We start from the raw sequence: 25878 nt of genomic DNA, 5'->3' as shown, positions 1-25878 counted from the left end.
CAACAGTGCAACACCCCCAGGCATGTAACAGTAGATATTTCAGTAGAGCTGCTTTTAGCTAAGCTAACACCGTAGCACTTTAATAAGCATAAAACTATATGCTTATTAGGCATCCTGTTAAATGGACCCCATGGGATGACATAGGCTATTAGCATGTTGTTAAGCTTACACAATAATGCTCTAATGTGAAACTATATGCTTGGTCAGTTAAAATCGATCCTCATTATTAAACAAAACAGGCTGCAAATTTGTCTTTCCCACGCATCTCACCATTGTTTTCAGCAAGGCTGATAATAGCACGTTGCTAAGCTAACACCATAATAGTCTAACAAGCATAAAATAATATGTTTATTATGCAAAAATTCACCAAAAATAACACCATAATAGTCTAACAAGCATAAAATAATATGTTTATTATACAAAAATTCTAAAACAGATGCTCATTTTTGAGATAAATATGCAGTAATCCTGAGAAACATACTTCCGGATTCTGGTTAATCTGATGTTAGCATATTGCTAAGCTAAAATCATACTAGCCTACTCTGATACATATACACAATATAGCGTATATATATAGCGTCCATTTTAGATTAGCTGCCCTATATATATATATATATATATATATATATATATATATATATATATATATATATATATATATAGGGCAGCTAAACTAAAATGGACGCTAACTACAATGGATCTTCCTTAGAGAGTCTGTGTAAAATAGTGTTCCTCACAACTGATTTGCAGAGCTGGTGTTAGCTAAAAGCTGAGAAGCTAATCGTGAAAAGAGTGTTACGGAGGTTAAAATGGTGTTTCCTCAGGCAGTTCATTTGATTTTGTAAGTCGTTACAGCGCATTGTCATTAGTCATTGTCTTTGTGAGAATAGCTGTTCTTAAGGATAAATCAGAAGGATTGGATTAAACACTTACGGACGGTCTTGGAATGCACAGGCCGTATTAACACAGCAAAAATCGATTACATAACAGTAGTTTCGATGGCCAGGAAACATAAATACTCAATCAGTGCTGTACAGTCTTCATTAGATGTTATTAAAAGTCGTGAATTTTTATTTATTACATTTTTTATTGGTTAGGTTGTGATGCTGTGCTTATTTAGCTAATTGCTGAGTGAAATATTAATGAAAGGAAACCATAAATGGCCTGAATAAACCTGCCAGCAAACATCTGGGTTGAGATCAACATGATTCAAATCCTCTTCGCTGTGAAGAGGTATCATTAATTTCAAGGCTAACTCTAAGCTAAAGCTTTTGAGAGCTTAAATGTAACGACACAAATATGGAACTTTTTCTCTTTGCTCCTTGTTTGATTTGTTCAGGGTTTGTCCTTGGAATGGTTTCGGGTTTTTTCCTGTCTGGCTTGACCTTTCACATTTTGCTGAAAGCACAAACAAATCAGCTGCTTCCTCTCGATGAAGTTTGTCATCCGTTTAAAGAAGTTACAAGACAGCTGGTTTCAGTATTGCTTGAGGAAAAACTGGAATTGAGCATAAATTCCTTCAACTCTTTATAATTTTACACAGACTTAATGTAAATAAATACTTCTTTAGACTGAAAACTAGTGGCCAACAGAGCCCAAACTTATTGAAAGCCAGGAAAAACAGCCAGATTGAAAAACACTAACAAACTGAGAAAACATCTTCATCAGTTTGACAACACTCATGCACAAAAAAATCTCACAACACATGCAAATACAGAAGCACACTGCAAGATCACAACAGAAATGTGTCGTTCAGCCAAAAATGAAAAAGTACTCACTATTTATTCACCCTTAAGTTTCTTTCTTCTGTTGAACACAAAAGAAGATATTTGGAAGAAAGCTGAGAACATGTAACCAATGACAAAAAACTATGGAAGGCAATGGTTACAGCTGTCCAACATTCTTCAAACTATCTTCTTTTGTGTTTAACATAAGAAAGAAACTCATAAATGTTTGCAACAACTAAAGGGTGAGTAAACGATGACCGAATTTTCAGTAGGGATACTTGTACTTAAGTAGACATTTTCAGTAGCTACCAGTCGCTAGACCCAATTTACTGGGGCACGTGCCCCAGTAAAAATCTCTAAAAAATCTCTAATGCCCCAGTAAATGCATTGAGATATGATTTACTTCATATGCAAGTGTATTTATTAAGAGTGGTAATTCCGTTATTCTCAACCAAACCAACGCTGGTGAAAGCAGTGCAATCAAAAAGCAAACTGACGCATCTCTGCGTGTGCACAGAGAACCCACGTGCCTCTCGCACGAGCTGCTCTTCTGCCTGTGCGAGTCCTGGTAGTTCACATGCGCGCCAAAAAAGCAGGCTACTTTCTGCTCACGCGCCGCTCATGCATTCTGAAACCGCCGTAACAGTCGACAAAACTAAAGTTTAAACAATATGACGGTGATCTTACTAAGCATGCCTCCTGATAGATTTATTTAGTATGAAGCAAAAAGGAGGGATGACGAGTCAGGGAGGTAAGACTTAATAAACCTAATTCTCTGCCATGTGTCAAGTCTACAACAGATAATTCTATAAAACATCTTTTTTGTATTTTATTGAATTCTCTATAGAATTTTATTCAAATTAAATTAATATTCATGCAAAAGATTTCTTAAATGATCTTAGCATATCACTCTAGTTGTGTCTTAACATTGTTTTCCAGTTACATTTAAGATTATTTAGAATAATAATTGTATAATACAAGAATATTTTTATTTCAAATAAATATTTCTAAAAAAAAATATATATATATATATATTTTTTTTAGAATTTATATATATATATATATATATATAGTGTATTTTTATATATATATATATATATATATATATATAGTGTATTTATATATATAGTGTATTTATATATATAGTGTATTTATATATATATATATATATATATATATATATATATATAGTGTATTTATATATATAGTGTATTTATATATATAGTGTATTTATATATATATATATATATATATATATATATATATATATATATATATATATATATATATATATATATATATATATATAGTGTATTTATATATATATATATATATATATATATATATATATATATATATATATATATATATATATATATATATATATATATATATATAGTGTATTTATATATATAGTGTATTTATATATATATATATATATATATATATATATATATATATATATATATATATATATATATATATATATATATATATATATATATATATATAGTGTATTTATATATATATATATATATATATATATATATAGTGTATTTATATATAGTGTATTTATATATATATATAGTGTATTTATATGTATAGTGTATTTATATATATATATAGTGTATTTATATATAGTGTATTTATATGTATATATATAGTGTATTTATATATAGTGTATTTATATATATATATATAGTGTATTTATATATAGTGTATTTATATATATATATATAGTGTATTTATATATAGTGTATATATATATATATATATATAGTGTATTTATATATATAGTGTATTTATATATTATATATATATTTTTTTTTTTTTTTTTGAAGGGGGGGTGGAAAGGGTGCGTGCCCCAGTAGAGCTTTATATCTAGCAACGCCCCTGGTAGCTACTCTTTCCACGATTGACAACATCGCTCACTCTAATAAGTGGGGGGAAAATCAAGTGAATAAAGGACTTCTATGCCACCTTCAATTTTTTATTTAAATAAATGAGAATTTTTAGTTTTATCGTCTTGATATTACGCAGCAATGTAGGAATAATTTGTTTTGATGGACTTTCTTGTGTGTCTTTTGTAACTGTTTGAATACATTCGAGTGTTTACACTCTAGCAAGTCAATCAAATACATTTTTGACCAGTTCAGGAAGCGGTGAAGCGCAAAACAATTTAGAGACTGTTTGCACCTCTATTGAGTGTCATCAATGTCATTTCCAGCCCCATGTTGGGCGCTGTTTGTCATTCCCAGCCCCACATTGGTTGCCATTTGTTGTATCCCCATGTTTGGTGCCGTTTGTTGTGATTGCCGACCTTCTCATATTTGCCCACCTTTTCAACAATGAGCTCTATCAGACTGGAGGTTTTTCGGATACCAGAAAAATAGACTTTATTCTCCATAATGAAGCAGAGAAAGTGCAGAGAAAACCTCAGATTATTATTCTGAAGTCTCTCCTGGACAATTCCTAAAGTGTTTGTGTATTTTACAATATTTATACAGATTTTTCCCCACCCCTAGGTTCCTCGTTTTAACTTCTAACCATTCTTGGATAAGTTTTTACTCTTGGTGATCCTCTTAATCTTGGCTCTCAGCCCACTAGCTCAGGTCTACATAAGCAACTCTTTCGACACAAGAGATGTCCTTTATAGATGCAACTTAAGTGTTTACATACATTGTCATGATAGCATAATAGCTTGATAATATGTTACTCACTCTAGCTTCTGACACATATAGCTTCATATGAGTATTTAACATATATAAGCAGTGCTTATTAAAATCTTCTTCATTAACTTCAAATTAAAATGCATCCTTAAGGGCTGAACTACAATCACAATTCTTTTCCTTCTCTTGTTTCAAACCTGTTTGAGTTGAGCACAAAAGAAGATACTTTGAAAAATGTTAGAACCCGATAGCCATTGCCTTCCAAAGTATGTTTTTTCCTACTATGGATGACATCGGGTACCGGTCACCATCATTGTTAAAACATTCATTCCTTTTGGTTGAAAAGGAGAACGAAACTCAAAGGGCTGAAACCACTTGAGGGTGAGTAAGTGATGCGTACATTTTGGGTTGAAATGTCTTGAATGGCTAGAGAGAGAGATGCCCATAACTAGATGAAACTAAAAGGACTTTGCATGTAGATTCCTGGAAAAGGACAGAAAGTGTGTCAGCTTCACTGTGAGAATCTGGGTCGCAGTTTGGCAAGGACAGACAGACTGATGCTCTACAAACATACAGAACCATTATCAGTTGCCAGAGGAAGGATCCATCCTCATCCTTCATGGCGCATCATTAGGTGAATGCATTAATTAGTTCCTTTTTTTTTGTAAAGAAAAAACCTTCAGGATAAGGAATATTTGTAGTTCAAAGTGACCCACATGTTGGCAGAAAAACTGCATTGGCTGCTTTTAAACTTGAGGATAAGCAGCATAACAGTGTTGACTTCGACAGCAATTTTTGATTTAGTTCTACTCTGTAAAAAACAGCCGTGATTTCAACGGTAAAAAACTGTAAAAATGCGACAGTAAAAACCCGTAATCTGATTAACAGTGTGTTTCCTTAATATATACGACGAATAACCGTAAATTGACTTTCCCAGAATTCCCTGCACGGCACATCACTTTATATGCTTATTGTTGACATTACTATTGATCTTTTTAGTTGTTTCCCCATCACATTAGAGATTTATGCTACATCTAATATTGATAAACAATGTTTATTTCATGACTTTAATTTGATGTGTTACCATACTGGTGTTTAGTAGCTGTGTGAATGACACTGAGCACCTTCTATATACTGATACACTTTTCTGCTTGTGGGAAAACTTGTTTGTGATGAGCATTGGTTCATTATGTAACTTCCTCATCACCACCTGCATATGGGTGTGCTAACGTGTCTAACTCAAGCGGCAACCTCCCGCTCTCCCTCGGGAAGCCAATACGGAAGTAACTGAAACTGCAATTCATCAAAATTCCGCTAGTCCTGGCTCCATAATAGAGCAAGTTGCAATTGAGCCCACTGTTAGAATGGCCAACTTTACAGCAGAAAAAAAGGTGTTTACAGCCTGGTACAAAGAACGATTTTGGTTCATATAGCTATTATTACCCTCCATGACAACTGTGAGGGGGGTGAATTTTTTTGTAACTCATCCATTTCCTTTATATTAGGTCGCCGTCGCTTCACCTCAGCTGAATCCGGCAGATTAGCCACTGATCTCGGCATATTCATTGTATTTTTGTGATGTTTTATGTGGCTTTACACAGTCAGCTGCCTTTTGGACTTATTTCTTACAATTATCAGATGATATGGGATGCTGTGTGCACTTAATTGTGCTCACAAACCGTTCACGTGGCCTCCGTTTCCCATGTGAGTAAAGTTATATACTTGTATACCATCTCTATAAATGTATTTGTTTTATTTAAGATCATTTATCATTAATATTTTTCTTTAGACCCGTAAAGCACTCCAGAATGTGACAGATTGATTAGCTGTAGGCTCTAGAACCGTCATCTGAAGTGTTATCATACAGTGTTATGCTGGAGTTCATCAATAGTCCTGCATTTACTAACACACACTATATCTGAAGTGTTTGGAAGTCATTTGCGTTTTCCTCCTGTAGAAAAACGTCATAAGAACAATGTTTAGTGGCTCAATGTATTACTACAGTGTTTTTAAAAGTCTAAACACTTTATTGATATAGTGTACAGCCAAGCACATGTGGTCAGAACACAAACGAGTCGCAGGTAATAAAGTATCAAGCGTTTCTCCCAAAGTAAAGTCTGTCTGCCAGGTCTAAGCAAAGTGCCAGCAGGTGTCTGTAGCTCCGCTCACTCTCCGCCTCTTTGCCCTTGTTTGGTATCCCGCCGTGGGTGCGATGACGCGCGAACAAAATGGCGACGGTTGGCCGCGCCTACTAGTAGCTTCTTTTGCAGTGTTCAGAAACCTATGGGTGACGTCACGGATACTCCGTCCATATATTTTACAGTCTATGGTCTAACTGTGTAACACAAGATGTGTAGATGTTGAAAAAATAATGATTTATTAGATTTACTAAATTGTTTTCAGGTAAGTGGTTGCAAACAATGAATATGGGCTGAATTTAAACACAAATTAAGTTGAACATAGCTACATTTAATTTAAGATCAGCCCATATAAATTGTTTGCCACCACTTACCTGAAAATGTAGTAAATCCAATGCATCATTTTTTTTTTGTGTACTGTTGAATGAACAATTGAAATCCCTTATTCTTTTGTCACCATACTTCATTTTGAGGGAGTCACCCAGAGCACTTACACACAACCGCACAAGAACAGAGGAAAATGACAGCTCTCAGCAATCAAGCAGGAGAGCCATTTAATTGGTTGCGAAGCTAAGCTGATTTTCAGATCAGAAGCCCTTCGGGATGAATCTGCGCCGCTGAAGTCGGCAGCAGTGAGGAATGTTACTCCCCGAGCCGAGGCTTCCGCTTGTGTTCATTCGCTCTCAGATGAACTTTTGAGGAGGTGTTTCAGGCCGTAATTAAGCAGGAGTAAACATTTAATGACGGAATGCTGGAGCAGTGATTGTTGTGTAGTCTAGTGAATTATGTTGAAGTACACGGCTCCTTGGCAGGTTCTTTGCCTCACTTTGGAAAAAAGCGCAAGGGTAAGAGATTTTTCATTTTCGGAGCCGGTCTTCTAGTATTTCTGTGCTCTTTAGAGATCTTTTTTAGGGTTGTCTGATACTTGCAATTGTTGAGATGGTTGTGAACAAGTTCATTTCTGGAGCGATGAGGAAACTGTGACGTTTTTGAATGATTTCACATCAAATAAGTACAAAATTATATACAGTAAGTTGTAGCTATTCGTTTATTTTCATTTCTCTTTCATTATTTTGCTCGTATTGAAGCACATGTTGTTGTCTGATATGCTGATGCTGTCTTATAGAGTTTTATTTTAAATGATTGTGATATTATTGTGATTTATATATTGTGATTTTTGGTCAATATTGACTGATATGAAAAATTATGGTTGCCTTCATTTAAATGGCATTTTTTAACCTATGGATGAGTTTGTCCATATTTGACCCAATGTTGAGTTACAAAGAATTTAACAACTTAAATTAAGTGTGTGGTATGTCAATTTTTCAAGACACTTCTATACAGCTTAAAGTGACGTTTAAAGACTTAACTAGGTTAATTAGGTTAACTAGGCAGGTTAGGGTAATTAGGCAAGTTATTGTATAACGACGGTTTGTTCTGTAGACTATCGAGAAAATATATAGCTTTAAGGGGCTAATAATTAACAAAAAATAAAAATGCTTTTATTCTAGCCAAAATAAAACAAATAAGACTTTCTTCAGAAGAATAAATATTATCAGACATACTGTGAAAATTTCCTTGCTCTGTTAAACATCATTTGGGAAATATTTTTAAAAGAAAGAAAATTCAAAGGGGGGCTAATAATTCTGACTTCAACTGTATATATAAATACGTCTTACACTAAATGAAAATGTTACTCTTTTTTTTTATATATATTTTGGCATTTTATTTTTAAATATGGCTCAGATTATTATCATATTATCATATTTTTTATTATGGCTCTGTTATAAATAGAAAGTTTAAAATAATGGCATTTATTTGAAATACAAATCTCTTGTTACTTTTGAAACTCTTGTTACTTTTGAGTTTTGAAATAATAAATATTTTTTAAATTATTATTGTGGTCATTTTTGATATATCACCCAAACTTTGGAACAATAAACAATAATGTATTTTAAAGTTAAGACCAGAAACATGGATTATAAAGTTATTATTATTATTATTATTATTATTATTATTATTATTATTATTACTATTATTATTATTATTATTATTATTATTATTACTATTATTGTTGTTATTATTATTACTATTGTTATTATTATTACTATTATTATTATTATTATTATTATTATTATTATTATTATTATTATTATTATTATAAACAACAATAATGTATAAATAAACAATAATGTATTTTAAAGTTAAGACCAGAAACACGGATTATAAAGTTATTATTATTATTATTATTATTATTATTATTATTGTTGTTGTTGTTATTATTATTATTATTATTATTATTATTATTATTACTATTATTATTATTATTATTAGTATTACTATTATTATTATTATTATTATTATTATTATTATTACTATTATTATTATTATTATTATTATTATTATTATTATTATTATTATTATTATTACTATTATTGTTGTTATTATTATTACTATTATTATTATTATTATTATTATTATTATTATTATTACTATTATTATTATTATTATTATTATTATTATTATTATTATTGTTATTATTACTATTACTATTATTATTATTATTATTACTATTATTATTATTATTATTATTATTATTATTATTATTATTATTACTATTATTATTATTATTATTATTATTATTATTACTATTGTTGTTGTTATTGATATTACTATTATTATTATTACTATTATTATTATTATTATTATTATTATTATTATTACTATTATTATTATTATTATTATTATTATTATTATTATTATTATTATTATTATTATTATGTATTTTCTTTTATTACTGCCATTGTTGTTGTTTTTTCAATGTAATAGAGATTTGACATTAATTGTGATAAGTATCAATATTGACTGAAATGTCAAGGGCAAGGAATATGGATTTTAATTTAAATACAGGTTGTTCATTAACATGAAGTTTTATAGCAGCTATTTTTTTCTTTTTCTTTTTTTTTTTTTTATCTGATATCTTTTTGTTACAATTTGACATTAATTGAGATAATCATCTATATCGATTTATCCAAACAATTTAATTGTGTCAATTTTGTGGCCACATCGCCCAGGATTAATGAGCTCTAATGAATTTTACAAGATAAGGCCAGAAACACTGGTTACAAAGATGTTTGTTTTTTTTTGTTTAATATCTTTTTTGTTACTGCCATTAACATTTTTTCCAGCGCAATGGAGATTTACGGTGTGAATAGAAATTTATTGTGATAATTATTTATAATAATTGAAATGTTAATGAGTTTTTCACAGTTCACACAACTTTTACTGTATAGCATCTTCTTTGTTGTCTGAAATCTTTTTATTACTGCTTTATTGTTCTTCACATAATAGTTCATATAGTATCACTCTTCTCTTTAGTAGTTGTGATCATAATATCATTTTAGCATATATATTTTTTATCTTCTGGACAATCTGCAGTATCAGTATAACACAAAGCAGAGTTTACCACAGTACAGCGCTGCCTGCAACCTGGATGCCAAATTTAGAGTAGAAGAAGTGCTCTATTTCTCCTCTCCCGCTGGGCTTGGAAAGCAGGTTAACTGAGACTTTGAGGGACGTTCATTGAGTTGAGCCTTGAGCTGTGTGTGTGTGTGTGTGTTCATGTGGGTGATTAGGGTTAGTTAATATCTGATAGCACTATACTTTGCAGCAGTGGCACTGTTACTGAACTGAAATTAGGTAAATGTCAAAGGCATAAAATTATAATAATTCAAGCATCATCATCAGTTTTTAGTGCTAACCTTAACCTTCGCAAAACACACAAGGTGAGTTCGACTTCATGCAGCGCTGCGCAGACTGATCGAAATCTGTCTTAAAGCGGTACATGCCGGTTCGAAATTTTGTCCGGATCGATGCTGCGCCGACACCTCATGACTGATCTCACGAGAAAACGTAAGTATTTTACGTTTTGTCAGTTTAGTGGCTAATTCGTATGAATTCGTATGAGTTCAGTAATACGAAATGGTACAATTTTAATAAGGAGGCTTGGCACACACCCCTAAACCCAACCGCCATTGGGGGATGAGCAAATCGTACAAAATTGTACAAATTAGACCATACGAATTCATACGAATTAGCCACTAAATCAAAAGTCACGAATTGTAGTGAGATTGTGTTGGACTGTCACATGTGGCATCAAAGTACCGCAAAAGCGCTCCGAGATCAGACGACTGATTCAGCTGGTGCAGCATCTGAAGAGTGATTGCAGGAAGCTGCGATGACAACACTGATATTACACGATTGGCCGAGTTCTCCGCATGACAACAACCACGCGTGTTTCAGGTTTAATATTAGACAAATTCTGTCTCACAAATTTCAAAACAAACAACTAACTTTTCATACCATCTCTATCTTGTTTATATCATGATTATTAAAAGACTACAAATAGTTTCCTGCAGTATCACCTTTTGTTTAATAATTTGTTCATGACTAGATTGTTTGCATAGGTTTATACAGACTACTGTATTCAGCTCCATAAATGATACATTTTAGTACATAACCTAAATATTAACTCAAATAAGTCTTACAGACTTGTAATAAAACAATCATCATTGATCCTGATACCCCTATAAAGCTTTGTTAACAATTTATGTAAAAAAAAATATTAAATTATTAAATCCTGTCAAGCCGTTTATGCAGAAATATTAGCTATGTGACATTAGCCATGTTTCCATCCACAAATGCGAATGAACTTTATGTTCAAAACTGGATTATCGCATTAAAGACGTGAGAATAAAGCAGCGTTTCCATCCAACGAGTCAAAGCGAACAAAATCGTCACTTCCTGATTAACTGGCGCCAAATATTAACAGTAAAAACGGAATTTACTGTGGTAGGAGAAGCTGCGTCAATCTTTTCTTCATCTAATGAATGACTTGCGCCTCAGAAGGCAATCCTGACACGCAGTGAACACGTGGTGGCGTTTGAAGGTGTCAGACGCGGAGTACAGACGCTCTTGATTCTGGAGGTCATTAACAATATAATAACACTGATACTTAAACGGTAAGGCATTTTAGAATGACCAAAACAACAGTTCAGATGTTTTATAATGTGCTCAGCCTGCTGGTTTCTCCATTTACACACATTTTCATCATCACATGATCTCTTATCACAAAATCACATGACCTTTTTTAATGCGCATGCTGAAATTTGTGCGGTAAAAGTGTTTCCATCTCAGGTCATATCTTTTCTGATCGAATACAAAGTTTATCCTACTCCTAGTTTATCCTAGTAAATTACCCAAAACATTTTATTTTTTTAACGCCTACATTACCTTAACTCTGAACCCAACCGTCACAGTAACGTAAAAATATTAATTATTGTTCTACAGTGTCATAAAAATGCTACTATAATTGATGCACATATCGCACTTCCGGCCGACTGTGTATCCGATCTAGACTTTACCAATAAATACATAATGAATGAGCATTCAATGCTTGTTTTATATGTTTTTGAGGTCTTTATTACATCCATATAAGTTCTGTCAACTTAATAATTTCTGTTCTGTTAGTCTGGTTTACAGGCGGGAAGGTTTTAATATACACTTACAATCTTTCCCTAATATGTTTGCTGTAAGTCAATTATGCTCCTTGACCTTTATTCCATGATGTCTGGACGAGCGTGCGAAGTGTGTAAGTGTCAATGCACTGACATCCACCGACTAATGGACATAAGCCTTTAAGCCACTCTAATTCTGCTTTCACTTACTGGGGCTGGTGCCATTTTTAATGGTGCTTAAGCCAGGTTAATTTCAGGACAGTAAGTTGTGCTCCAACCAGCTCTAGTGGGTGTGAGCAATATTTAGATTGGACTTCTGTGACCGGGACGGTCCCTGTTTTGGTTTTGGGTGTTGATGTTTCCCCAGTTTACCCTTGGGTCTGGCTGACAGTCTCCAGATGAGCCTCTTCTGAATGTCCAACTGTAGATTAGAGGTCATATTTTGGGCTGGGAGGTGACAGGGTGTTAAGCACACAATGTTTACTCACCTTGTCACCTCCTTGTCTCCAAAATACATTGACTTTCAGACTTTGCTCTACAAGGAGTGAGGATTTTTTTTTATTTTTTTGATAGAAGCACTCGGATATAACTGACCTCCTCAAGTGAGGATAATATACTATTAAATCAGTCCAACCTTAAATATATCAGTAATTTAAAACCCACACATACTAGCAATTACTATCTTAATATCCTGTATTTATTGCTTGAAAAGCAGGCAAGAAGACATCATTCCTGAAAGACAGCCGTCACAGTCTTACTTAAGGCACAAAATGGACCGAGATGAACCATACAGTCGCAGAACTTTAAAGGTCACGAATGAAAGTGGGAATAACAAAGGCAAAGCCAACTTAAAGTGACTGTCAGTTTACACAGTGAGAGAGAAATGCTTTCTGGCTTTTAAAGGAAGAATAATGGCTTGTAGAAATGGGGGTAGATCAATATGTGAAGTTCGGGGGGGTGGGGGGGGGAAACTTGACTAGGAACTAAATTCTTTGAATGATTAATAATGATCAATCATTTAGAACTGGTAAGTTAATTCATAGATTACACTGTAAAAAATCCACACAATACCGTCATGTTGTCCCAACACAAACTGATTAAGTTGACTGAATAGAAATGCACATAAAACAATTTAGATGTCCCAAAAACCTTAAGAATTGTGTTCAACTCATTCTAAATAAGTAGTTAGAACAAGCAGCAAAAGTCAGTTTTGAGTGTATAAATAATAGAGGTTGCACCGACTAGTCGACTAATCGACTTTAATGCTCTGCAGTGATGGTGCAGCTTTACACACAGCTCAATGAATGAAACTGCCCTCAGATTATTTACAGTCATTTTTTAAATGCTATTATATGTCAGCATCAAAGATTCACGTGAACTTTGAGTGAACTTTAAATCATCAATCAGATCCAAGTTAGATCGCTTCATGCTAATACCCTAGAGCAGATGCTAGCCAAATTACGTTTACGGAACCCTGGAAAAGTAATGTGATTGGCCGAAGGGAACAGCGTCACACCGCCCCGCAGCGTTCGCTTAAAAAAATGAAATGCAGCCGTACGTACCCCCGGCTACGTATTTCGCGGTCTCCAGAAACGTCCCCGGGACTACGTTCTCAGAATGAGCCTGGGTTGTGATTGGCTGTTTCCCTCTGCAAAGTGTAGACGCGGACATATTTTGTGAATGAACCTTGAAGCACGCAGAAACTGTGAAGTGCGCAGGCGAGGAGGTGTGAAAAATTTCACAGTGTGTGTAAACATTATCCCTGGTAAACGCGGTGATCCCTGCAGCGAGGAGATGTCTAATAACCAAGATGAGCCAGTAAGCGCGAAAATGCCCGACCTGAGCAGGATTTTAAGCAACTTTCTAGGGTGCACGATCATATCGCTAAATATGCATCTGAGCAAGTCTCTGACAGTGTAATGTGGCTTAACGTAACATTATAGCCATTGTCTTTCCTACGTTACGTTATGAATACCTTCACATGAATCTGTATACTGATGACGTATGCTTTACCTCTGCACTAAAATATCTGTTATTGTTACATTCTTTCTAGAACGTGCAGTGATCAATGTGTTGACTGCATTTATTTAGCAGTAAAATTAGCCCGGGTGCTAATAATGCATTATTAACGAAATGAATGTGTTGACCGTACATTTGTTTTGCACTAAAATCAGTAATTGGTAATGTTGCATTGTTTTGCCATGTGTTACGAGTGAAATTGTGGCGCGTCTTGGCGAAAACATTTGCGTCTTGTGTTTTATTGATGACGTCAACAGCGACTAGTCGACTTCGACTCAACTTTGATAACATAAAAGTCGACTATCAAAAATCGGAAGTCGTTCAACCCCTAATAAGTAATAGGGCTCTATTTTAATCAATCTAGGTACAAAGTCAACACGAAAGCATCAAGGGCCGGTCCGAATTCACTTTTGCTATTTTAAGGATGGATTTTAGCACCCCGGCGCATAGTCTAACAGGGTTGTGCTTGTTCTCTTAATGAGTTATGGGTGTGTTTTAACAATAAACCAATAAGAGTCTCATCTCCCATTCCCTTTAGGAGTCAGCTGCGTCACGCCATGGCGCATTTGCTATTTACATTGCGGACTTTAAAAGAGGAAAACTGAATGCTTCACTAGCGAGGCAACAGAATGAGCCTCCTCCATTCGGCCTCTTTACTTTCTCTTTTTTTTTATTTTACTCTTTACTTCCTTACTTTCATGGATAAGAAAACATCTATTAGCGTACATATTTAATTTAGTTTGTTAAGTGCAAAGATTTTTCAAATAACGAAGTGTGGTTATTAAAGAGTGAAAAAGAGTTATATATAAACCCACGTCCTATTCTTACAGTATTCCCCATATGGGGATGTCTCCAAAACCAAACAGATGGACAAACATAAACTAGTTTTTAATAAAACAAATCCAAATGTGCATATAAAAAATAATACTGCTAATAATAACAACATTATACAAATGCAGATTGTGATGAATAAGCTGAAAAAAGCCCCCCACCCCGAGGTGAAGGCATGGAGGCAGTAGTTTTTATATTTATGATTTTTTTTTCATATGTAAAGATATCTGTGTGCTATAGCCTGTGTGTATTTAGCAATGTGTAAGCATTTGGATCTGCAGGCGCATAACTAAGCTCTTCGCTGGACTTTAGACCTGCTTTTAGTTGGTCAATGGCACAGTCTATTTATTCCTCAAAATAGCAACGCACCAACAATGCGCCTTAACACACCTCCTTTATAGACCGGCACACCCATGAGTCCACAAAGTGGCATAAATTAATTTACTAAATAATCAACATGGCGCAAAATGTAAAAATTAGGGTTGTGCTGGTCTGAAAATAGCAACAAATAGTAGCAAACAGTGAGCCGAGGCTCGAACTAGCGACCTTCTTGCTGTGAGGTGACAGTACCAACCACTGAACCACCACGCCACCCATAATTGGGATTTATTCATCATAATTATTCACCTAAACATGATTTTTTAACATGATATACATTTCTACTACGGCTAAAGTGCATCACATTATAAAAAGCTTGCACCGAGACAAAACACACAGCCTGTCAGTGTCCTCCCATTCCTTGCACACTACATTATTATTATTATCATTGTGGATCCGAAAGACTGTAGGAGGAAGGATCTTTCTAGCAGAGGATGACACACCCCAACCTCCTGCCGTCAACATCCTCCATTAAAACACAGAGCATTCCTTACAGACAGCTTCACACTGATCAACAAGTAAACTCTCCAGTTTAGAGCACTTGTTACCAGGGCTGTCAAATGATTTTAAAAATTTACGTAATTAATCATGATTAATTACGAAACGCCGTATTTATTACAGAAATAAAACACAGGCATGTAGGTGGCATTTGGATATTAAAACAATCAATGCCAATTACAAACAAAAATGATTTCCATGTTGGATTCTAAGTGGACTACAAACACACACACACACACACACACAGACAACGTGCGCAGTACAGTACACCCGGCGAGCAAGGGATCCCTTCAGGTTCATCAACACGTACGATCGCGTTCATCAAATTTGCTTAAACTAAGCGTTCTAAAGTATGGCTGTATTTTACAAGCAAGGATTCTGACACAGTGAAGCAGACGCTTTACAAAAGTTGCGTGTAGGGGTGGTATTTGATAATATATTATTATTATTATTATTATTATTATTATTATTATTATTGTTGTTATATAATGTATTAATTAATTTATTATATATTTACATATGTCTTTATTTTTAGTCTATACAGTTGAAATCAGAATTATTAAACCCCCTTTTTTCTTTTTTAAATGTTTCCCAAATGATGTTTAACAGAGCAAGGAAATTTTCACAGTATGTCTGATAATATTTTTTCTTCTGGAGAAAGTCTTATTTGTTTTATTTCGGCTAGAATAAAAGCAGTTTTAAATTTTTTAAAAACCATTTTAAGGTCAATATTATTAGCCCCTTTAAGCTATATTTTTTCTCGATAGTCTACAGAATAAACCATCGTTATACAATAACTTGCCTAATTACCCTAACCTGCCTAGTTAACCCAATTAACCTAGTTAAGCTGTATAGAAGTGTCTTCAAAAATACGTAGTATTTTTTTCATGGCAAAGATAAAATAAATCAGTTATTAGAAATGAGTTATTAAAACTGTTATGATTAGAAATGTGTTGAACAAATAAACAGGGGGGCTAATAAAACTAACTGTATGTATGTAATATATTATGTTTATAGTATATTAATAAGAAAAAGATTGATGCAGCTTTTCCTACCACAGCAAATTCCATTTTTACTGTTGATATTTGGCGCCAGTTAATCAGACGATTTTGTTCTCTTTGACTCAGTGGATGGAAACGATGCTTTAATCGCACATCTTTTATGCGATAATCCAGTTTTGCGTATAAATTTAATTTGCATCTTTGAATGGAAACATAGCTAGTGTTACAAGGACCCCATAAATTAAGTGTAACAACAGTTTTGAAAACTATATGAAGTGGTACATACTGTAAGGAGACAATAGTGCTATTCAAAAGCATCAAAGACTCTCTTACTGTGCAGTTTTAGCAAGTCTATCATTGATATATATATATATAAAAGTCTTGTTTCTGGCTTGACGAAGGTTATACTACAGTCTTTGTGTATCTCTGAAGAGAACTGAGCATGTGCTGCTGTTATTCTTAGCACAAAGTCTCTTTAGCAGCCTTGTATGTACTCAGTTCTCACAGAAATCTTGTCTGGATCTCTTTTGCTCTTATCTGTAATTCTATTGTTGCTCATTTTAAACAAGCTCTTGTTGCCACAAGGACATTATAGTATTTCTACACTGTAATCTCACCAGGACTTTGTCAGGGACGCACTGTACAAACTTCTATTTTGAGGTTTCACTGAAAACAATAACTAGACTATTTAATCATCTACCCATAAATTCACAACGTGTACTGCATGGCCTGATAAGACATACAAATATGACATGCTTTTGTGGCTAAATTCCTGAATAGAGTCATGATTGATAGAGAGATTGAGCAAACTCTATTGTAATTGTTGAAGCATTTTAAAAGAGAATTCTTATTTTTATTTTATATTTGATTTTATTGAAACCCAAATGGAAAGCAATATTTCTGTATATTCCTTGAAAAGTCTTGAGAATTTAATATTTTAAAAACATTTGTAGTCAGGGTTCTTGCACCATTTTAAAAGTAAAATTGAATGCTTTTTAAGACCTTTTTAGGACCTCAACAAATATAATTTAAAGGGTACCTATGGTAAAAAAATCTACTTTTCAAGCTGTTTGGACAGACATATGTGCATGTATGGTTTATAGACTGTCATATTGGGGTGATATAAACACACCCAGTGCTTTTTTGTCAATTTAACAACATAAAAAACGGTGGACCAATTGGAGCGGTTTTCAAACCGACCGCAACTTTATGTAGGAGAGCGGTCCCCCCACCCACCAATATTGATTGACAGGCGCGTCATCATATCCTCAGTTTGTTGATTCACGTCCGCCCATTTCAGCGTGAGTCGAAGCGATATCACTAAAGGAACACGCTAGCTCTATTTTTAGATGCAAGGCTCATTGGGCTCAACACAAGATCAATATTCTCCACATTATCGCTCTAATCAGAATTATTGGTTGGATCTTTAGGTAGGTTTGCAAACATGTGTACTTCTCATTGAGTCTACCTTATACTTCAGCCGTTTGCATTTCTCACGATCCCAGAAGCTCCCTGTGATCTTAACTAGCATGCGTTTTACAATTCTAAACATAGGTTTCTATCAGGGTACACTCAAGTCGACGGCTGGGCGCCGCGGACCGCTGCAGAAACCTATGTTTAGAATTAAAAAATGCGTGGCGCGACGATTCGGGACACTTCATGCTTCTGGTGCGCCACAGAGAGTGTCTGGTGTGCCGTGTCGCGGCTTCGAGTGGCGCATCCGGTGCCTCAGTCAAAGTTAATTCAGTGTGCGTGTTTATTAGTTTCTGTGTACAAGCTCGGCACTTGAAACTAGCACACAGTTTGCTGTAAAACTGTACAAAGACACAAATGATTTTGTACTCTCTGCTTGGTCTGTGTCAGAGTCGTACATGTACGACTGAATGGTGATCCTCTCTCTCCTTCTCAGTCTGCCTGTCAGACTCTGTTGCAAACGCAGAGCGGGTGAGCTCATGGCCCCGCCCCCTTGTTACATTGGCAGGAAGCCGAAACTAATTTACATGTGAAGCAACACACCCATAAATCAGCGAACTGTGGACACGCCCCCAACATGACACTTTTTAACACATTATAATAAAAAAATCTGAATTGTGTTTTAAACTGAACCTAAACTGGCACACTCAGAACAACCATAATATTAATATTACATCATAAAAAAGAGGTAAACTATGTTATCTTTAAGACCCAAAAATTTCATAATTTCTTTGGAATAGGCTACTCAATTTAATGTCTTGGTTAGATTTAAATGAATTGTGCCTCGTCACAGTATGGATAGCCCACAGTACCTGTCTTTTGGGTGTCTGGTGGTGAAATGAAACCGTTGTGAGGTGGCATCTGAACTAGAGCTGTAATTGAGCCATAAAAGTTATGCGCGATAGGGCCCAAGCCCAACACGTACATATTGATTGACAGCTTTTGAAAAGCCCGAACCCGTTTATAGCCCGACGTTATTCAAATGTGCACATGCACACAGCTCTTTTGGCTTTTTTCATGAATAAGTCGTTTATGTGTTAACATGACTTATTCATAACATAGGCTATAGGCCACTTGGAAGTTGGAACATCTTAACATCTCAGCACTGTCAATAGGCATGGGTACATACCCTTAGCCTTTTAATTGACCAACACACCAATAAAAATAAGTCTTTCTTAACAAATTAAATTAAAAAGGAATGATAAATGATGACAGGTATTTGGCAATAATGAAATTAAGATAAAGGCTCTGTGGGATTTGCTTCTGCACTTCTCTTTACAATCTGCATTAAGGCGACGGTGAAGCTGAATAATAAAAGATTCATGCCAACATTAGCCTACATACTCTATCTACATTATGATTTTATGGTTTAATTTTAATATTTAGTTATAATTGGAAAATACTTTACTCATCAAGATTAGGCTTTGTGTTTTTGTGGGGGAACATTATTGAATCCACTGTAAATGGCTTTAGTGCACCAACAATGTACATTAACACACCTCCTTTCTAGACCCGAACACCCATGAGTCCATAAAGCAGCGCAAAGGGATTTACTATTTAAACAACGTGGTGCAAAGTGGGAAAATAGTGGGTTGCACTGGTCTGAAAATAGCAACAAGTCATGGCAAACACGTCTTGCGCCTTATCATTCTGGTAGCCCAACGTCCCGGGACTTTGCTTTTTCTTTTCTTTTTTATTGAACACAAATAAAGATATTTTGAAGCATTTTATGCTTTCTTTAAAATATCTTCTTATATGTTTATACCAAAAAAAAAAAAAAAGAAACACAAACAGGTCTGAATTGTAAAGCATAATGACAGAATTTTAAGTTTTGATTGAACTATCCTGTAGCAAGTTAGTTATATATATTGAATAACCAAAAATAACCACAAGGAAAGATTCTGAATATTTGTATATTATTGTTATTAGTTTAAAAATAACTACCCTGCATTATTCTGGAAAAAGTTTTTATAGTTGCCAAAAATAACCTGAAACATTCATAACTCTTAATAAAAATGTTAAATAATATTTTTGGTTATTTTAAAAATATTCAATTCAATTCACCTTTATTTGTATAGCGCTTATACAATGTAGATTGTGTCAAAGCAGCTTCACATAAAAGGTCATAGTGAATAGGAACAGTGTAGTTCAGTTTGTAGTGTTTAAGTTTAGTTCAGTTTAGTTCAGCTCAGTGTGGTTTAATAATCACTACTGAGAGTCCAAATACTGAAGAGCAAAACCAACGATGCGCAGCTCTACAGATCCCGAACCATGCAAGCTAGAGGCGACAGCGGAGAGGGAAAAAAAACTTCACCAATTGGCGAAAGTGAAGAAAAAAAAAACCTTGAGAGAAACCAGACTCAGTTGGGCACGACCATTTTAATTTCTCCGCTGGCCAAACGTCTTGTGCAGAGCTGCAGTCTCAGTGGCGGAGGCTGGAAGCTGGCCTCAGCGAAGACTCGTCTGTCTCTGGAGCGTCACAGGAATCAGTCTCATGTTCTCCACTCCTCCATGACCACCACAGTAGCTGCTCAGGATACGGCCTGGTCCAGGATATGGAAACCTTGGGATCATCTCATCGTTGGTCTTGGATCGAATCAGTGACTCTGCATAGTCTGAGGGCCTCGGGAAGAGTATCCCCAGGTGGAAATGAAGAATAAAGAGAATAATTAGCATAGCTGCTGTTCATAGTGTATATAAACAAGATGCAGAACCTGTGTGGAAGCCCACTAAGTGGTGCAATGAGTGTATGCTTTACTGAACAGATAGGTCTTTAATCTAGTTTTGAATTGGGAGAGTGTGTTTGAGCCTCGGATGTTATCAGGAAGGCTATTCCAGAGTTTAGGAGCTATAAATGAGAAGGCTCGATTTCCTTTACTCGACTTTGCTATTCTAGCTACTACCAGAAGCCCTGAGTTTTGAGATCTTAAAGAGCGAGTTGGATTGTAGCCAGACAGAAGATTGGTTAGATAAACAGGAGCTAGATTATTTAAAGCTTTATATGTAAGAAGCAATATTTTAAATTTAATATGAAACTTAACAGGCAGCCAGTGTAAGGAGGATAAAATTGGGGTGATGTGGTCAAATTTTCTAGACCTGGTAAGAACTCTGGCAGCTGCATTTTGTACTAATTGTACTAAATAAGCATATAGCCTATAAAAACTGCCATTATATTTTTTATTTTGTAAATGTATGTTGTTATATTTCTATAATGTATTTCTTTTTGGGCTACATAAATTTAAACTCTACCAAAAACTGAAGAGCGCCTGCCTGAGGGCTACCAGGGATTTAAAAACTGTGTGAGCCCTGTGGAGTGACAGAAATCTTAACAATTCCATCAAAAACACTATAAAATGATAAACTTATAGTGCGTATTCTGAAGATAAACAAACATCCTAATGATTTGGAATGACATGAGGATGACTAAATGATGAACTAATCCTTTAAGAATTGAAGCTGTTGAAACTGCATATTTTCCCTGTGCTGTGGTCAACATTAGCTTCGGCTTCTTAGATGTGTGCGTAAACTCATCTAGTATGAGTAAAAGAATTCAGCCAGTGTACTGTGAATCAGATCCACACCCAGCCGCACTGCGCTTTTCCTTGTAAGGTGTCTGCCGGCCGGTCTAGAGGAGTTTTAGAGACTCCCTCTGTCCAGGACTCTGACACAGCACTGATTGTGAGAGTACAGGAGGAGGCCACACCGCCTCTCTTAAAACCACACCCCCTTTATTTATGACATCATAGCCAATAGTTAGACAGAGCAAGAATTTTTGACTCTGGTGGGACAGACAAGAGAGAGAGAGGGGCATTGTTGGAGAATGGACGGAAACTGAGGCCGGTGCCGTGGGGTGAGTGAACACACACACACACACGAGGAAGAGGGGCGGGGGTTGGAAGACGTGGTCAGGAAAAGCCCTGTGTTGTGTTGTCCTGGCCAGAGTTTCACTGGGTCTCCTCAAAGGTTTATAGTTTGAGGTGTTGGAGGAGGACTGCTCTCACATTACACATTTGACAACGGGACACTCAGGACTTCTAGCATGCAGAGATTTGTTTCTTTCACATGAAGGATTTCTAATTTTGTGGACAGATGTCTGTTAACTAGTTTGGAAAAGTATGAAAGAGGTAGGAAACGACATCTTTTGCGTCTTAATATGCCTTAGAATGAATAGTTTTGTTATTGGAGTCATTTGAATAATGATCATGAAGACGTTCATTTGTAGATCTGGAGAGTGATTTGAGGTCTTCGCTTCATATTGACTTTGTGTTGGATGTTTTTACCAAACTGCATCATGAATAATCAGAAAATGACATACAGTGAGAGTATTAATCTTGTTCGTTCGATCTCTTAACCCAAACTCGGGTATAGTTTGAGATATTTTTAAGTTTTCCTATTAATCTCCGAGATGTAGTTTCTAATTTTCTTTCTATTGAGAAACGACTGAGACTGCTTCATGTTTTGAACTCCAGAGCTATCCGTCTGTGAAGGTAGAGTTAATAATCCTATTTCAGGAGTCTTTCATCAGTAGTGTGGAGTGATGGGTCAGTCTGTACTGACCGTACCATGAGCTGCTGAAAGTCATACTAGAGCAAGATAGCTTGCGTAACTCTTAAAATTGAGGAATGTTCATCTTTTTTTAATTTCTTTATAGCCCCCAAAAAGACATGAGCACCTCAACCCCATTGACGCCATGCTAGATGAATTATCTTGCATAATTCTTGAAATGGATGAATTTTTACGTTTGTTTAAATTATTTAGAGCCCAGAATATGTATTTTTGAGCACCTCAACTCTGTTTACATTATTAAATTATCCAAATATTAAAGAATGATACATAAAAATGCTGCAGATTTCAGATAAAATGAACACTAGACAGTTCAAATGTAAATTAATACATGATGATAAATGAACTTTTGCACAGCTCCTTAAATAATATTGTGTTATCAATGACTTTAATGCAAGCCTCTTAAGATATTTGGCTTTTCCAAAATAGTAAACTTGCTCAGGAGCTCACCTGGTGAGGTGTTACCATTGTGATATGAAGCAATCAAGTGCTTTTTTTCACTGCAAGTTATGGTGTGATACGTTATGGATATGTATATGTTTGGGAGCTCTTTTCACCGCTTTCCTTTTCTAGTACATGAGTAGTACTTTGGGGTGGGCGATATGGAAAAAATACCATATCACAATTTTTTCTGGGGAAATCACGATTCACGATTTTTATCCTGATTCTTTTTCATATACATTACAACCAAACTAGTGTCCCCATATAAAAATATACTCTTACCATGTATGTTTAAGAATATTTTAATCAGGGCTCTGAACCGGTTCAAGGAATGGAAACCAATGACATTTTGCAGGAAAAGAAACAAAAAAACGAAAACAAGATCAACTTTAATCGTTCTGAACAGAAACGTTTACAGTTAACCGGTTATTAACGTTATTCTGATCATTGATTGGTTCAAGAGAATAGTCACTACAAGCATCATTAGATTTGCGTCACAAGACACCAGACCCACTATATTTAAAAAGCTCACACGAAAACCATTTTTATGCCACCATCTGCTTGTTAAGTCGTGACGTATCGGTGACGTAGGGAATACTGTTCCATACTACTCATTTGAATTGAGAAAATATTCATTTATGGCCGCTTTTTAGTCCTGCCTTACAGTAAAGTGAATTTTATAGAAAATCATAGTGTACAAAACAGTCTCTGGACTTGCTGCATAACTAATAATAAAATCTTAACAATAATAAAAAATGTATCACTTTCTGGCCATCAGATATTAGGCTTGGATATATTTTTTGCGAATGTGATTTTCGAAAATATTGCATCGCTTTGTAAACGTTTATTATTACCATTTGTTGAGTCTCCATATACAGTTTGATAGAGCGCTTGGACCCGGAAGCCACTTTGCAGATTCATTAAGTGCTACATGGGATGACCCACAATAAAAATGTATTTTTAGAAAGATCATAATCTCAATTAAAGTCCGTCTGAAGTCAAAATATACCATGTTTATTTTGATTGCGCACATTGTGATTTCGTGAACAATTCATCCGTAAAAGTTAATCTTCTACTGACCAAGATACTAACGAAATCATATGAAGTCGCCACTAATATGTATAAATAGTTACCTCGTGTGATCGCGCTTAAACAATAAATGCACTGCTAACCAATTTATTTTGTGATTAATAGAGGCTAACTTTTTGTGATTTTTGGTGTGCTCAAATCACGGTTAAGATTTGTTTGCTTTTAACTGACAAAATGAACTCTTTGAATGTCAAGCATACTTTATTTCTGATACAAATTGAGTTTTTAATATCATTAATATTCATATTATCTTAACTCTGATTGTTTTAAAATAAACTGTTTCTTTAGTGTCAGTTCACGCTAAACCAATGTAATTAGTTTCTGTTAAGCATTTAAATGTATTATATTTCAATTACTGTATATTTTAAATATCGCTCAAACAGAAATAAATATATATGTAATCAATTCGGAGAGATTTTCATTCACCCAGAATTCTCAAAAAATAATTTTTAACTTGTATTCACATATTCCTTTATTTAATAATAATAATAATAATAATAATAATAATAATACCTTACATTTATATAGTGCTTTTCTGGACACTAGAAGCATTTTACACATCGTGGGGAATCTCCTTATCCACCAATATTTACACTACCCTGCTGAAAAATCCAGCTTAAACCAGCCTAGGCTGGTTGGCTGGTTTTAGCTGGTTGACCAGCCTGGTTTTAGAGGGGTTTTGGCCATTTCCAGGCTGGTTTCCAGCCATTTCCAGACTGGTCTTAGCTGGTCAGGCTGGAAAATGACCAGTTAACTCCAGCTAAAACCAGCCTGACCAGCCTGGTTTAAGCTGGACATAGCTGGTTTTGGCTGGGCTCCCAGCCTGTCTAGGCTGGTCAAGCTGGTTTTAGCTGGTCATCTCCCAGCGTGACCCGCTAAGACTGGAAATTAAAGTTGGAAAGGTAAGGCTGGAAATGGCTGGAAACCAGCCTGGAAATGGCCAAAACACCTCTAAAACCAGGCTGGTCGACCAGCTAAAACCAGCCAACCAGCCTAGTCTGGTTTAAGCTGTTTTTTTCAGTAGGGTATGGAAACCTCTACCAGATTCCAGAATAAGTGTCTGAGATAAGGATGCTCTTTGCGCAAAACACATAGAGTTTTTTTATTCTTCTTCATCTTCTTTTTGACTTGTATTTACCTATACTAAATCAATGGAGAGACTAAAATCATTACGATTCCATTAAAACCACTATAAAATAATACACTTATAGTGTGTATTCTTAAGATAAACAAACATCTTTAAGATTTGGAATGACCTGAGGATGGCTAAACTATGAACTAATCCTTTAGGAATTGAAGCTGTTAAATTGCGTGTTTTCCCTGAGCTGTGATGAACATTAGCTTCAGCTTCTCAAATGTGTGTGTGTGTGGATATTGGAGTTACTGTTTTCATGTAAAATACTAAAATATTGTTTTGAAACACAGACATAATGTGCGTGCGTATTACATTTTGGTCGTCAAGCATGAGTAGTTTGCTTGACAGCCAAAACAACAACAGTGGACTACAGAATTATACGTGTGCAGATGTACTGTGT

General features: G+C 34.9%; 1 protein-coding gene across 3 annotated transcripts in view; it reads left to right on the top strand.

Annotated features, from left to right (window-relative positions):
- LOC130235750 (A-kinase anchor protein 2-like) overlaps positions 1–25878 on the top strand; it is a 232012-nt gene that overhangs the window by 159481 nt on the left and 46653 nt on the right. The window contains exon 1 of one of the 3 annotated variants that reach the window (XM_056466201.1): positions 22156–22374. The exons of the other annotated variants lie outside the window; for them this stretch is intronic. Within the exon in view, the coding sequence (XP_056322176.1) occupies positions 22366–22374 (9 nt within the window). The 5' untranslated portion in view covers positions 22156–22365. Of the gene's footprint in view, positions 1–22155; positions 22375–25878 lie in introns of those variants that run through there. 3 annotated transcript variants of the gene reach the window in all.

This window comes from Danio aesculapii, chromosome 10 (genome assembly GCF_903798145.1).
Source record: "Danio aesculapii chromosome 10, fDanAes4.1, whole genome shotgun sequence".
Taxonomy (NCBI): domain Eukaryota; kingdom Metazoa; phylum Chordata; class Actinopteri; order Cypriniformes; family Danionidae; genus Danio; species Danio aesculapii.
The sequence above is the reverse complement of the archived record's forward strand: the minus strand, read 5'-3'. Positions and strand labels throughout refer to the sequence as shown.